At 30.2% G+C, this 16,929-nt stretch overlaps 1 protein-coding gene across 19 annotated transcripts in view; it reads left to right on the top strand.

Annotated features, from left to right (window-relative positions):
- The window catches only part of LOC118066420 (heterogeneous nuclear ribonucleoprotein R-like), a 29,913-nt gene extending 13,500 nt beyond the window's left edge, over positions 1 to 16,413 (top strand). For 8 of the 19 annotated variants that reach the window (XM_035082438.1, XM_035082440.1, XM_035082429.1 and 5 more), the window contains 9 exons: positions 2,394 to 2,529; positions 4,592 to 4,797; positions 4,904 to 5,053; positions 5,143 to 5,288; positions 5,377 to 5,492; positions 6,691 to 6,705; positions 7,346 to 7,494; positions 10,500 to 10,668; positions 11,815 to 16,413. In XM_035082438.1, coding sequence (XP_034938329.1) covers positions 2,394 to 2,529; positions 4,592 to 4,797; positions 4,904 to 5,053; positions 5,143 to 5,288; positions 5,377 to 5,492; positions 6,691 to 6,705; positions 7,346 to 7,494; positions 10,500 to 10,668; positions 11,815 to 12,059 — 1,332 coding nt within the window. In that variant the 3' untranslated portion in view covers positions 12,060 to 16,413. Of the gene's footprint in view, positions 1 to 766; positions 903 to 2,393; positions 2,530 to 4,591; positions 4,798 to 4,903; positions 5,054 to 5,142; positions 5,289 to 5,376; positions 5,493 to 6,690; positions 6,706 to 7,345; positions 7,495 to 10,499; positions 10,669 to 10,718; positions 10,908 to 11,814 lie in introns of those variants that run through there. The other 11 variants (XM_035082435.1, XM_035082433.1, XM_035082430.1 and 8 more) reach the window with 11 other exon arrangements.
- The last annotated feature ends 516 nt before the right edge of the window (positions 16,414 to 16,929 follow it).

Below are 16,929 nucleotides of genomic sequence, written 5' to 3'. Positions count from 1 at the left end.
CACTAGAACTTGTAATTAACGTCAATATCCATGGATCCATCGACAAAAAATTACACAATCGACGCACATACACATATATTTTTTTATTCATGTGTTTTGTATTTATATGCATAGAATGTAAATATGTATATAGATAGATTGCACATGACTATTCATATTTCCCTTTTAAACATTCATTCATGTTTGAATTACACTTAGTGACAATCTCCAATTACTCCCAGATACGTGATAACAGTGACAGATGTTATTAATCATGTCCTGTGGATGAGTTTCTTTTTCCAGCTCTCCTCTTTGCTCAGTGGGCAAAATTGGGAGTGGAGAACCTTCCTGAACGAAAAAAGAATGAGTAAAAAAAAAAAAATTAAGAAAGGGCAGCAATAGTTAAATAAAAAAATAATAATTGGTTAAGGGTAAAATCTAATTGGTTCGCAATTTGGACAGTGACTTAATGTATACCAAAATTTCGCGGAGGCAAAAAAATTTATTTACAGGAATGCCAAACGCGAATGCCGGTTTATTGTGAAGAATCGAGCGACAAAATCGCATGCCACGTTTTGCCCGGCTCAATACAAAAGCCAGTAAACGAGCCTGGGTAACAACCAATTGATACTTAAAAATTTCGTATTTTGAAATTTAATTTAATTTTTTGTTATTTAATTTTTATTTTTCCTAAATTAATCGCGAATTAATTCGCAACGTTTTTGTTTATTTTAACGCATTCATTGGAACAAAATTAGGCATGTGTGTGTTTTTCTTCATCCCACAGCTCGATAATTACGAAATAAAACCCGGCAAGAGTCTGAAAGTAAACATTAGCGTTCCTAATCTACGACTTTTCGTCGGGAACATACCAAAGTCAAAAGGCAAAGAGGAGATCTTGGACGAATTTGGTAATTTAACAGGTAAAGTGAATTCGAGGCGTGTGTACCTACCTACACCTCTTACCTATACCTACCTGTCTACCTGTTTTATTTTATTTTTTTTTTTATTTTTATTTTTTTAAAAACTTTATTTCATTTGTTGTAATATAAGAGTGGTAGCTTTTAAGTAGTGGTTGTAGATGGTATGGAACAAAAAAAAAACAAACTATCGAGAGCCTTCACGCGATCACGCGATCGCATTGAATTTGTGACACCTTCGATTCTTGGTTAGCCTCCTTGCCTCTCGGTTTATTAGTGAACAGTAACACCTCTCTGGTCCAAGTCTTCTTTCCCTCTCATATTTAGGTTGAGTTATGAGTTATTTGCTTTACACGATGTACGCAAAAATTGCTCGTCTATATTTATTATTATAGAACTTTACACCTATTTTATTTTCTTGCGGTCAACCGGATATTATCTTAGCGATATGTCCATTACTACTGCTAATTCACTACTATTCTATTCCTTACATGGTCTGCTATTTACTTATATCGGTTACATCTGTCACTATTGCGCTATTCATTCAATGCCTAGTAAGCTATCATTACCAATTTATTATCAGATCTGACTTTTACCTTCTATTACTACTTCTCACTACTGCTACTACTACTTTATTTCGTCTCTTTCTGACAATCAACATTATTACTCACTTATTCTACTTAATCTTAACTTCTACCAATTTCCTTTTCGTGTTACCGTATCATTTCTTGCATATAAATGCAAGACTTACTATTTATTCATCTACTATATTGATTAATAACAACATCAAAAATAGGATAACGATATGTGAGAATGGGTCCGGTTTTAAAACATAATTATTTTCCATTTATTTTTATAACAACTTTTATTTTTTTATGCTAAAAATTAAATACGAGTTTTTTTGAAAAAAAAAAAAGAAATCACAAAACCTCTCGTCGAGAATACGTTTAAATTGTCCGTGAGCTACTGCCATAATAATAACCAAAATTTGTTTAAATTAAAAATAAAATAAAAAATCAATGTGAAAAAATGTGATTCATGACTTAAGCCTCGAGCATGGGGGTACGGGAGACCTGTGTGGACCGCTGGGGCGTGTGGCTCGCTAACAAACGGACAGGCACTCCCAAAACCACCCTTTTTCACATTCTTAATAGTCAGTAATTCAAATCCACTTCTTATATCCATAATCATTATTAAGGAATACCTTTTAAATAATTTTCTTATTCCCAAATCCATCGTTGTCTATTTATCTTGGATTTACCGATCCTCCAACAAGCCTCTTAACAATTCAATCCACCTTTCTGACATTTCAAATTCATTAGTTTAAAAATTCCTCGAAGATTCACTTCACGCGATCCCCCCTTTGCCAAAAGAAAATGAGAAAGACAAAAAAAATGTAAAAAAAAAACACGCTCGAGTCAGCCAATAAGCAGGCGAGAATCAGTATAAAAGAGTAAGCTTAATTGGCACTCTCCTTCCACATTATTCTTACAGCTGAATGATTATGAGATTCGGAAAGGCAAAAAGATTGGTGTTACCGTATCTTATAACAATCACCGCTTGTTTGTGGGAAATATTCCAAAGAATCGAGACCGAGATGACTTGTTCGAAGAGTTTACAAAGCACGCACGTAAGTTGAAAATTGCCCTTAAATCTGCAGGCAGAGAGTTTTACCGGAGCGCAAAAGTAATTGTTTTAGGAGAGAAAGAATATAAATCTGAGTGTGTTTGCTGATGAATCTTGGAGTGAATCAAAATGGGTGAAAGAGAATGCAACTGTGAGCAAGAAAAAAAAAATGGAATAAAAAAGCAAGGATGATCGAAGAATGAATGATAAATGAAAGAGAGACTCGCCTTGGACCTTGGTTTCGATTGGGCTTTTTTTTATTAACCAAATCCAGTTGGAAACGAGGGCGCCAGGCGAAAACACGCAGCCCTCATATGTTATTTTTTATCCATCAATTGATTTTTTTTCTTTATTTCTATATTAATCTATTTTACTAAAAAATTTTGATCTGACACGAAGCTTTTACTAAATTTTGTCATAATCATAACTTTGTCAAGAACAAAACTTACTACAAAGAAAAACCAAGTAGAAAATATTACTCAAGTCCGGCGTGAGTGGTAACATGCATTTTTGCCTTTTCTCACTTTCTTAAAATCATTTTTATAAATTATTTCTCTTAATCAATCTTTTAATATTCAGAACAAAAGGAATAAATATATAATTGTTGAATGTAAATAATTTTAATCCTTCAAAATTGCTTGATACAAATTCTATTCTCTCCAACACACTCTCTTTTAATCTTAAGAATAATGTATGACATTTTTTTTATATTTATCACATTATCTTTTAGTTACTTTCAAAAAATAGTTGCTTGGGAGTGTGAATTTTTTTTTATTATTATTTATTCTAGTAATGATATCAAGTATTTTAGAGTTAAAAGTTTGAAATGTTCGCGAACGAAGTAATTTAAAATGTATAGGATTTATTCTTGCATGGAAACTCTCAGAGTCTGGACACAGAGAGGACGTCATTAAAATGTTTTTTTTTATCTTATAATGATTTTATTTAATTTTATTTTTTTCAATTTTATTATATTTACTTTATGAATATCTTTTTCACTTGGTCTCTCACAATGGAGTGTGCACTGTGTGTATAAAGAAAGTATTTTAATTTGTACAAAATGAGGATTGCAAAAATGATTTGGGTGCATTTTGTAGAGAACAAGCTTTGGGAAATGCCAAGAATGTTATTTTGATTGCTACGACAGGCATAAAGCCGTTAATTATTCCGGGGATTGTTTTCTATTCCCTCTTTTTTTTTTGTTTTCTTGGTGGAAGCTTATTCGTATCATTTATATGATTACTCTTCACTCGAACGTTAGTAGTAAAGTAGGATAAAACCGTTGCACTTTAAATAATAAAAACAAATAGTAAAGAAATATATAAATTTATAAATAAATAAATAAAGAATAAAGAACTAGATACGACGAATCATCAAAATAGCTTTTAAACTGAGAGGAAGGAGAGGTGAATATCAAAAGTCGCAGTATAGAGACGAGATGAAAGAAAACAGAAACGACGAAGCAAAAATGCATACGATCTGCTTCTTTTATTGTAGCAGTTTTTTGTATTTTCTTTTTACAAACATGATTCTAGCTGAGTTGAGACTTTGATGAATAATTTATTTGTCTGACGAATAGCTCGTCGTTTCTGCTTGCAACTCCTGGCTATTCTGCAGCCTCGTGTGTACCTACGAATTGTCGATAGTGAACAAGAAATCAATTTTTTTTTAACGGGAAATCAAACTCAATTTAACTTTAGAATCAATTAAAAAGTCAAGAAAACTAATTTTGAAATTGCAAATTTATTTCAACTACTTTTATTGAATTCTTCAATATTTTTTTCGCTTTGGTTAAAATCGGGATTATTGTCATGAGAATCTATTCTCTAATTAATGATTTATTCATGATTCAATTTCGTTTATTTAATTATAAAATAATTTGTTTTTGAAAAAAAAAAATTCGTGAATGAGATAAGTCAATTATTTTTGTCCGCGTATAAAATTCTATTTCGTGTTGCATCGTGGTAATGAATAGATTAAAAATCAAAGGACAGGATTTTTTTTCGTTTTATAAAAAATTTAGAACCCTATGGCTTATATTTTTTCTATGATTTCCCAAAATATAGCCGGCCTGACCGAGGTGATAATCTACAGTTCGCCTGATGATAAAAAGAAAAACAGAGGATTTTGCTTTTTGGAATATGAATCTCATAAAGCAGCCTCTTTGGCGAAAAGAAGACTCAGCACAGGTCGTATCAAGGTCTGGGGCTGTGATATTATAGTAGATTGGGCTGATCCTCAGGAGGAACCCGACGAACAAACTATGGCTAAAGTAAGTTCTATCTTAAACTACTTTTAAATTTACTTGGTCTACAACAAAAATACCCCAAAAATAAAACAAGAAGTTTTACTAATGTTCATGAAATTATTTTCTTTAGGTAAGAGTGCTTTATGTTAGAAATTTGACACAAGATTGTTCAGAAGAAAAATTGAAGGAGTGCTTCGAGCAGTATGGAAAAATTGACAGGGTGAAGAAGATCAAAGATTATGCATTTGTACATTTTGAAGATAGAGATAACGCTGTTAAGGTAAATAAAAAACTTTTATGACTTTTTAATAAGATGTATAGAAAAGATTAGTTAATTGATTGAAATATAAAAATAATTTAATTCGATAGGCAATGCGGGAACTTCATGGAAAAGAAATTGGCGGCTCTCACATAGAAGTTGCTTTGGCAAAACCACCATTCGATAAAAAGAAAAAAGAAGACATGCTGAGAGCAAGGGAAAGAAGAATGATGCAGATGTTGCAAGGACGTGGCGGGTAAATTAATCGAATCATGATTAGTTGTAAATTTTTTTCATAATCCTCATTAACAACGACAATGACGATGTTAATCTTTTTATTACAGAAGTTCTCCATCACATCCGAGCATGATTGGCGGACCTATGCCAGTTCGAGGATCTGGTCAAGGTCCTCGAGGAGCTGCCGGAAGCATGAGACCACCCATGGGTCGCGGTGATTACAGTAAGTACAGCATTCCTTATGGTTTTTCGGTATTTATATTGAATAATTAATGGCAATTAGTTAAATACAGATTTATTACAGATATAATTTTTTTATTTTTAACGGTTATTGTTTTCAATTAGACTCTCGTATCGGTTTTTAAATAGTTCATCATTGTGATAATTTTTTATTTTTTAAGATGAACCATAAAAAAAAGTTGAATTTTTTTATAATATTATTATTTAGAGATTATTATCAGTTCATAATATATTATTAGTTATTTATTTTATAAATTTTTTGATTAGTGAATGCTTTTTAAACAACATATCATAAATAATCATTTATAAAATTTCATCATTATTTTAAATTAATTTTATTTGAGTGAGAAAATGATATATATATTTAACAATAATTCTTTTAAAAAGAATTTTTTCGATTAAATTTTAATGTAACATTAAAATCCCGCATGTTCTTGGGAAATCTTCACTACTTCACTACAAACCTTTGGCTTTCGCGCATGTCAAATAATTTTTTTTTTTTAATTTTTATATGAAAATATTGAAAGAATTTTTTTTCTCTTTTTTTTTTTAAGTGCGAATCTTTGGAAAATCAGTTCGAAGTTTAAATTATGCAGTTTAAAATTTTGTGGCTAGATTTTATCATCTATTTATTACTACACACCATACACAACTTATCATCAAAACTGTAAAAGCATTTTCATGTTTTTATTGGCGAGATTTTCTGTTAAATAAATACACTTTCTTTCTAAATATTTTTTTCTACTTTTTTTTTTTATCAAGATAAAACATTTAGAAATGTAATTCATTAATCTTTGCACTTTTGTCTTGATTAAGCACAATATCACTAAAACATCTTGACACTTTACACTCTACTTAAAATTTCTGGCCATAAACTTTGTCTTATAATTTATATGAATACCGGAGGTTCAGTGTTGCATGTGTAAATTTCATTTAATTTTTCCTGTATGTTTGGTTTTTTTTTGGTGAAAACATAATAGACCTTTTGTACATTTATTATTATTAATTTATTAAAAGAGAGGATTTCAATGTAGTGTGAATAATGAAAATAGTTCATTTTCTTACCTATTTGTTTTTATTGTTGAGTTTATTTTTGTTTATGTGAGCGTATGTAGATAATTTTGTTAGAATTCTATTAAAAACAAATCATATGACGTCAATTCAACAAATCTGTTTTACAGCTCTCAAGGAAATAGGTAAGCGGCAAATATTGATTGACGAATGCAAAGCTGTAGATCATTTATTAATTATTAATCATTATCTATTTATTTATTTATTTTATCATCAATATAACTATAAATCATTACTCCAGTATTTTATTTTATTTTTCTGCTAAAAATTATATATATATATTTTACTATTTCATCTGTATGCTAATTGAATCATCTTGCATTTTAAATACTGGTGATAGGTTTATTATTTGTTCCGTTTATTTTTATCTGTTAAAGGTTGAGAAAAAAAAATGTTACTTAAAAATTCTTTTGTTATGTAAAAAATTATGTATAAAGAAAAGTCTCTCGTTTTCTTTTTTAAATCTTATTATAACTTGCAACATCGAAAGAAATTTTTTTTTCATTTTTCCTTCATTTATTTCTTACAATTGTATTAAACGACATTTAAATTATCTTTTCCCGGCATGCATATGTTTTTAATTACATATATTATATATCTTTATTAGTTTGAAATTAAGTGATTTTTGATATAATTAAATAATAGTAATAATTAATTATTGAGCGTAATAACTATTATATTATCTCTATTTTTCTTTCTCCTGTTGAATTGGAATTAATCTGTCGTGGCTAAATTTGGGTCTATTTGTAATGTGTGTTTTTATAGATTATGATTACGACTATTACGGTTATGGGGATTATCGAGGTGGCTACAGTGATCCATATTACGATGACTATTATCGATACGAAGATTACTATTTCGATTTTGCGCCGCCTCCGCCGCCTGCCAGAGGGAGAGGCAGGCAGCCTCAACCGGTGGGTCGCCTTTTTTAACAAGTTTTATCAACAAAAACAACAAAAAATTAGTCAAAAATTTTTATTAATTGTTATTTGAGATATAATTACTGTTGTTTTTTTTTAATTTTAAAAATTACTTCAGCGGTAGTTTGATTGTGGCACAGTGTTCGCGGAATCCTTATTTACTTTTTACTCTTCATACGCCCATATTTTCTTCCTTTCATTATTACTATTTTCAATTCACTTACTTATTTCGTATTTAACAACTGACACGCCTGTTTAATCGCGATTAAAATATTTAACAAAATGCCTAATTAAACGATTTGTGCTCGCTTCGTGCAATCCACTAACACAAAACGCAAGGGATTGTGAAATGTTTCCAATAATTTTTTTTTTAATTTTTTATTTTTCAATTAATTAATTATATTTTTTATGTGTATTATATTTTATTCTACACATTAATGTTTAATAACTTTATATTATTTAATTTAAATCTTAATAAAATTCTATGCTATTCATTTTATTGTTCATTTTGCTGGATGACTCATCACTCGCCTTGTGTTAATTAATCATTTTTTTTTTTAAATTAATAATTATTACACGCATAATTTCTGTAAATAAATGCAATTGTATATATCAACAATAACTAGAGAGACTGTGTGAATCGTGAATTATTTAAATTAATCTGCAAATGCAGAAAAAAAATTTAATTAAGAACAAATGAGAAAAAATAAGTTAAGAATGAAAGAAGATATTTTAAAAAATTTCCTTTTTCGATTCCTTGCTAAACTAATGCTCCATTAACTAACTAAAATTCATTTTTAATTAAATTTCATACATTTTTAAAAAAAAAAAGTTTTTTTGTCGATAAAGCACTAAGTTGATACACAGTTCAAAGTCTCCTGTACTTACATAATTAAAAGAGCAAAAAAAAAAATAATAAACATCCCCCCGAACACACTGCCACTTTTGAATTGCTTGCGTGAATCATATCTGAGCCATTCTAGACCCATTTCAAAATTTTGTCCACTAAATTAAAGCCGGGAAAAGCTTTAGAGTCTTTTAGAGAAAAACAAGTAACAAAAAAAGAAAATGATAAGAAGGAAAAAAGAAGTGCAATAAGAAATGTGATATTAAAGAAAAATTAATAACAAAATAATTCAACGAGAGAAAAATAAGATAAAAAAAGCAGGGGAGACTGAGAAAATTTAGACTGCAACTCTCTTCTAAAAACATTCAAATCTTGCTGTTCCCTGTGCTTGGGAAATAAATCTAGACAGAAGAGGAACTTCATTTAATCCTAATGTGTGCATATTTGCGTATATGATCTTCAAATATAACAGAAGCTTACTTAATACACACAACCTGCTTAATAGCCGTTTACGATCCTTCCAATCAAGCTTTATAACCCATAAATGAAGTATTGGAATCCTACAATGAGTAGAATATCTCAGGTATATTAACTAACAGTTTTAAAAAGTATTTGCTTTTAATCTATTTATTTATTATTTAAAATAATCTCATTGATATTATTAGATCCTCTTAAATTTCTTTGTTTAATTTAAATACGCACGAAGTCAAGTGTAATTAAGAGCGTCTCGTGGCTCGGATATGATGCACTTAAACTGACTCTTCATCTACTATTCTTTCTTTTTCTTTCCGTCTTTCTCTTTTTGTTTCAAGTTTCAGATTATCCCTGATGACCAAGAGAAAGCTGCTTCATCGTGTATTTGTCTTTAATATTCAACCCTAAATGAAAAACTTTTCCTGAGCATTATTCCCTTATTAATATCTCACTATTTACAAAGTAACTTTATGAGTATGTATCTACAAACTAACTTTTTTCATCGTCTTTATTGTAAATTGACTCAGAAAAAGTCTTTCATAATTTTATTTAGCTCAACACTTGAAGATCTTGGGGATTATCATATCTTTTGGAGACTTCAACTAATTAATCCTTGATGTTTTTATTAACGAAAAGTCTTTTAACTCACATTATTAGGTACAACTTGGAGACAATTTCAAAAAAGGAATGAGAAAGGAGTTGAACAATCATGCGATGTAAAAAATAGGAAATATCATGGATATTAATTCAAAAAAAAATCGCAAATCACACCACGCTCTCTCGCTTGCTTCAGCAGTAAATAATCACGCTTATTGCGCATAGATTGGCAAATGAAATCTGCTTAAAGTGCCGCTTTGTTGTTGTTTTTTTTTGTTTAACTGTTTATTTATTTTTTTTTTGTTTTATTGTTATAACGCAACTTACATTTTGTTTTAGCAGCCAATGCAGTAGAAAGTAATGCTTAAATACCTGCCAAAATAAACTCGCTTTTGATCATTTTGTCATCCATGTTGGATAACACACTAATCCTCGCTGCTTTTGCCAAAGAAAAAATGAGTAACCAAATAATTTAATAATTGAACCAAAAAAAATTGCTTAACACCTGCTTAAAGTCTAATGCGATTAGTAATACTGATCACAGAAGTTTAGAAGTTACAAAGCTAAAGCTTTATTAATGACTTTTGTAATTTAATTATTTTTTGCTTTATCCTAGCGCCAAATTCTCCGCACCGCTGCTTACTTATTCTATTATATTCTCCACCAATGTAAATGTGCTTATGGGTCGCGCAAATAAACTTCTTAATCCATATTAATAATAATCGACAGGACATTAACATCATTAATAAAAATAAATAAATTCATTCATTCGTGCCATTAGAGTTTAAATTAAAATTCAAGTAAACATATACATATTATTAATATTAAATGATTAAAATAAATTAAATATAAATAGATAAATAAAAAATAAAATGAAGAACTCAATGTGCGTAGAAAGCTTAAGGTTCTTCATAGTTTTGCATATAAAAAATAAAATAAAACGATACTGAGAGAGCATTTACAAAATATTTAGATATAAAATACAATATTGTGTATGGTTTAATAATAAAGAAGGATGAGAGGAGTTTTATTATATATATGTAAGCTGCAGATGGGGTAACATTTGGGTGTGTTTGGATAGGCTGGCCGTTGCCGTGGACCGGTAGCCCGTGGCCGAGTGGTCGGTGGCCCCCAAACCCGTGGCCCAGTCAGGGGGGGACGCATCCCCGCAACATCAGGGGTCCGTGGGGCCCAGCGGCCAGCCGCTCGTGGGGGGGTCCGCGCCAAGGGAAGTTTACCAGGTGAGGATGGTCTGTATCTCAAACAATCTATTTTTTATTAACCTAACACATAATTTTAGTCTTGGACCAGCAGTCATCTTCCTTACATGCTAAATCACTTTCTACCTCTTCATCGGCCTTTCTTCTCCTACTTCCCTTTCAAAACTCCTCATCGACCCCAAATGAACTGCGTGGCAAGAAACGATGAAACACACACTTAGTTTGTAATTTTTTTGTTATCTTCCCCAACTTCTTGTTCACTTTTACTGTCATTGTTTCATTTAAAGTACAGTTGTTTAGAATAAAATACTAGTTTTTATTGTCATTTTGAGTTACTTTTTTATTCTTAAATAAGAATAATCACAAACGAAACTCAATAATCCTGTTTTCTTTTGTTAATATAGTTATTTTTATATTATTTAATTCAGTAGTCTAATTCAGTAACAGAATTACTGAGTTTTGTTTGCTCATTTCTTTTATTTAAATAAAGTTTTATTGGAAGAAATTTGAAAAAGAAAAAAATTAAAATAAGAGAAGAAATGAAAGTAGAAGCTAAAATTACAATCCAGGTATTTTAATTGTAAATAACATAATCTTTTAATCGATATTAAATTTTTTCTGCTATTAAATTACAAGAGATCAAAATGAAGTCAATTCAAGTAACTTTAGATCAAAAAGAGTAACATGGACCGTCAACTATTGAACTTAATAACCCTTTGAAAAGAAATACCTTTAACAAATTTATTGAGAATTTCATTTAAAGTATATTCAATTTTAAAAATATCTATAAATATTTTTATCATTGACAGTTGCTCTAATTCATTATTATTCATTTTAAAAAAAACTTGCAACTTTTAAAAAACTAGCTTTTCATTGGTCTCTTTAAATTGATCAAGTCTAGACGCTGTCATGTATAAAAACCAAATAAAAGCATTCTAGACAGACTGAACAGTTTGTTGAAGATTTGAATATTTGAGTAACAAAATAAATTAGTTATTATAATGACAAAGCAACCCGTTCTCAGAAGAATTCGGTATAAGCTATAAATAGCAAAAGAGAATAAGAAGTTTGTACGCATTTTAAAACCGTTAGTACTTTAGTAAGTAAAGCATAGTTATGTTGAAGTGATTTCTCACGAAACGTGTTTTCATATGTTTTTTATTCTCTTTCTTATAGCAGGTAAGCGAAAGTTTGACGGGGGTCACCAGAACCAGGGGGAATCTAAACGTCGCTTCCAGAGCAGCTGGGGAAACCAGCCCCTCGCCCAACAACCACTGGGCAATACGTACGGATTGGCGAGTGTAAACGGTGGCGGTGGCGGTGGTAGTGGCGTCAGTTTTACGGATAGATCAGGAGCAACAGGCGCTACAGCCGGTGATGATTACGAGTGGTATCAAGACTTTTCCAACTCGTGGAGCTAACTTTCGCCGGTTATCTGCGATGCAACCAATTCATTTAATCGAATTGAAATACACTGATTATTAAATTTTAATATAAAACTAAATATTATAAATTTAAAAAAAAAAAAAAAGACGGACATTTAACGCATTCCGGCGTTGTAATGAGCCTCGAATTACGTGCAACAAAAAACTCATGAAAGACAAAAAGAAATTTTAAAAAGTATAAAAAAAATGTTTATAGAGAACAAAAATATGTTACAGCGCTGATCCATCGTTTCAAAAAAAAAAAAAGAAAAAAACTAATATCCGAACTCGCGAGTTTTCCTCTCGCTCAGAGGATCGCAAGATTTGCATAAGGAGAGAGAGAATTAAAAGAATGATAATTTTTTGTTTAGAAGGGCGAGAGCAAAAGATTCTTCAAATTTTTAACATCCATCCGTCAACGATGCTGCTTCTCATCTCGCGATTAATATAGTAATTGTAAATGTAACTTTTTGATTCTCAAACGTCAAGTAAAAATGTAATATTAGGTGATAAAAGAGTTGTAAATGCGCGCGAGAGGTCGAAAAAATTTAAACATAAAAAAATTATAGATGATTTAGAGTCAAAATAAATGCCACACCACCGTCGTCCACCGCGCGCAGTTGTTGTGATTTTTATGTACAGTGATGTGCCACTGGGACTTTATTATTACATCGGAGTGACCACCCACCCACCCCGTACTATTATTAATAATATAAATTGTAATATCGTAATCGTAAGGTAACCACTACTGCATTGTCACATTGTTTACTGCCAAGCGAGAGAGTGATTTAGGATGATTAAAAACGCGCAAATATGCTTAAATGTTAATTGAGATAAAAGAAAAACATAAGAAATTGGAAAAAAAATGTTTTGAAGTGATAATTAGATATGTTAACAATTTTGGATTGTGATGGTTCGTATTTAAGTTAAGCGGTTATAAAAAAAAAGCGTGATAGCTCGTGGTTGTAGTAGCAATGTTTTTCGAGTTATGTTTTGTTTGTTTGTTTTTTTTTTATTTCAAAAAAGAGAAAAGACTACTCATTGCATGGATAGGGGAGGGTTGATTGGAACGATAAGATTAGTAAAAATGCGTGAAAGAGAGCGAACGTTAAAATTTATAGGAATGAGTGAGTGTTAGTGAACAGACGTTTGGAAGACTAAGAAAAATTGTTGTACAAGCATATGTGGTTAGTCAAGAAAAAAGAGCGCGTCTAGAATAATAAGAAAAATTAAAGGGCATCCCCCTGATATGTGTGCATGTATGCGTCGTAAAAAAGATTAAGAGTGCGCGCCAAGCGCCGTTAGACCTTCTATTGTTGGTCTATAATAATGTGTACAGTCAGTGAAACTATTATTATTAAGGGTCAGGAAAGTTTTCGGCTGCAAAAACGTTGACAATCGATATAGTGTTTGTCAATGTTTTTGCACTGGCGAATTGTTCTTTAACTTTTGTTTTTTCTTATTTTTTATTATCGTGATTATGACATTAGTTCATACACGATTGATGTGATCAATTCGAGTTCGAGAGGGAGAGAGAGAGTGAGAAAGGAAGAAAGAGAGAGAGAGCGAAAGAGAGAAGAAAAAAATGGTATTGCTCACATATTGATGAGACTAAAAAAAATTGTGAGATATATAGAAAAGTGATTTGTACATTTTAAAATGAATTTCAATGGCAGTATCCATTTCAAAAATGGATAAAAAAATTTTTTAGATCATTCATCTCTAAATTATATTCTGTATACTGTATTTATTTGAACGCATTTTTTTACAAAATGCGTTTTCTTTTTATAAAAAAATTAAGATGAATTTTTAATATTGCCTGATGGAAATTGGATATAATCCAAGGCAAAATATTTTTTAAATGAGATAAAAAAAAAGGCGCGACTATTGCGTCTCGAATTTGTTATAATTCGAACTCGACTGGCAACCGAATTGATAATGATAGTTACAGATTGAGAAAAAATTAGTGATGCTTAAAAGCGTATACGGAATTATGCATGAGAAAAATTCTTAAGAAAAAAGGAAAAAAAAACACATACAAGCGCACGACTTTTTGAGTGTTGAGACTCGTTGTTATTGTTAGCCTGTTAGTTAATTAGTAAGAGTTGTAAGTGCGGGTTGTAAGTTGGTCCCTGTCCCTGGAGCCCAAACATCCCCCCTGTTCTGGAGATAACAAAAAAAATATTTCAAACTAAAAACGGATATGCAAATGCAAAAATAACGATTATGACAAAAAAAATATATCGAAAAGAATACAAAACTAATCTACATGATAATCTGATATAATAGCCGTGAGAAAAAGAAAGACAGCAATTAAATAAATAAAAATAATAAAAAATAAAAAATTAACGGATATTAGGAATATCAATGGAATAGAAAAAAAAAATGCAACGCTGACACACGCACCCGCTGAGAAGTGAAATTGATTTTTCAGATGTAAAGAAAAATTGACAACAAAAAAAAAACAATCAATTAACATAAACATAAAAAAAACAAAAAAATAATGCAGATGGAGTTGAAACAACTGACAATCGATTAGCCCTGTTTATTATTATATTATAATTAATTAATTATCAATTATTTTTACAACAAATTTAATTGCCGAGCACTAACAACTGTTTAAAGAAAAAAAAGAGTAGATGAAGAAACCCCCTTTTCACTGGTCTTGTGTCCCCATGCAATCAGACAATTTGTAAATGAATGCAGCACAATTATGGACGTATACAGTTTACAGAAAAAAATTAAAAAATAATAAAAAAAAAACAAAAAAAAAATAATGATCATAAATATTGGCTATCAAACTAACTTTGAGTACATATTAATAAATATTCATGGATAATCTAACAATGAACAATTAAATCTTAATGGGATTTGCATCGTAAGAGTAGATAGAAATTGATGCATTTGACATCCAAGCATAAGAAAAAATATGGCGATAAATGTTTAAAAAAAAAAAAACGAAAATAATCGCTCGCAAACCCTTTTTTATTTATGAGCATGTTTTGTTACTTTTTATTCATGTTTTACTTAATTATAATCTTGTTTGCCCCCGACCACAATTATTATAGATTAACTTTATATTGAAAGTTATAATGAAAAATACCATCAAATTAAATGGAAGGGGGTTAGATCGCAACTAGTTATTATAATATTAATGATTGATTGATTAATAATCCCCCGCAAAGATGGAAGAAATGAAATTCCCTGTATCCCTGCCTTATTAATTATTATTTGCCTCATATTTTACAACAATAATCATTGTACAAGATCTGTATTGTCGTGAAATTTATTCTTTTTTTCATTTAAATTAATTATAATTACCTATTTTACCTAAAAGACCGTGAAAATAATACTATACCCACGTCCTAAAATCCTTTTTTTATTTTACCTTCCTACCTATTTATGAAAGCATAATATTGAGGATATAATAATATTAATATTAACAATATAATAAGGATGCTATTGCTAATCATACTGAGTGGGTTTTTGTGACATGATAAATATTTCCGTATAAACAATATTAAAAAATAAAAAAAGCGAGGAAAAATACCTTATGCAGTAAATTAAGGAGATACCAAACATATAAGGGATTAATAAAAAAAATTGAAATTAAATTATACCTTCTTTACTAAGAAATTCAATTGTAATTGATCTAAAAAAAAACGTATAAAAATATTAATAGTTGGATTGTAAAAGGCAAAATGTAATAGAAAAAAAATCTAAAAATTATTATTGATGATGTAGATTGTTCGACTTGCGGGGGCAAGGAAACCACAAGTGGCGAGAGGCTGAGGCAGCTCACGGTGACGAGACTTTAGACTGATCTAGGTACTAGCGTTATAATATTGACCCTAGCCCGTTAACCCGGACGCTTCGAATGCTTACATTCTTTTTTTTTCACCTCAACCCTCAATCACCTCCTTTGTTCCTTTTAGTTTTTAATCTTTATCATTCCTACCTCCTTGGAATCCTTCCAAAGTCCTCTATTTTGTTGCAAACAAATTTGTATTTCATACAAGCATTTGGAGCGCCTGAGGGGGTCGAAGGTCGCATTTAGGATAATGCACCACTGTGACTGGCGATGCCCCGGACCGCGCGCCCTATTACTTTTCTATTTTTTCTACTTTATTGTTTTTCTCTAATTTTTGGCAAATGTCCTAATTTACTCGCGACCAAGCGCATCTGCTGGGATACTATAATATATTAGTAGACTAATAAGATGATGAATTTTTTTTTCCTATCTTTCTTTCTCTTTCATAAGTCGCGTGGGCATATTTCTGAAAGAATGAACATCTTTGTGGAAGAAATTTCTATCTATTGAATTGGAGCTAGTAAAGTAAAATAATTAAAACGGTTGTCATTGAGTCGGAACGATTGTGACACATCAAAGTCTTTGGCCCAAATTTAAGAGAGCGGACGAAAGGAAAGGAAAAAAAAAGGCGGAGGTGTTTTTTTAATTATGTATAAATATATTATATATTATATTCTTGCAAATATGCATTTTTTGTGAAACATGATGTTAATTCTTTCGCGATAAATAAAGATAGATAAAAAACTAGAAAAAAATTAATGCGCGTTACTCAAGTTTTACAATTAAATTTAATTAAATTTTCTCATTTATATCAATATATATATAATAATCATATTAATATTGTTATTAAGTTTATGTTTTCTTATTATCTAAAAAAAAAAAAGGAAAAAAACTTATATAAGTTTCGTAATTAAACTAAAATATTTTTTCTTATATGTTTTAAAATTCCTCCGCGCAGAAAATAATAGCATATATGAATTGTATTTAAACACAAATTTATATTTTGTTTTCCTTCTTTAATTCTTTTAATTATTATTCATCTATATCAATTGCTTT

This window comes from Chelonus insularis, unplaced genomic scaffold, assembly GCF_013357705.1.
Source record: "Chelonus insularis isolate UGA/USDA-ARS -01 unplaced genomic scaffold, ASM1335770v1 contig_346_pilon, whole genome shotgun sequence".
Taxonomy (NCBI): Eukaryota; Metazoa; Arthropoda; class Insecta; order Hymenoptera; family Braconidae; genus Chelonus; species Chelonus insularis.
Note: the sequence above shows the minus strand (reverse complement) of the source record. Positions and strands in the feature narration are given on the sequence as shown.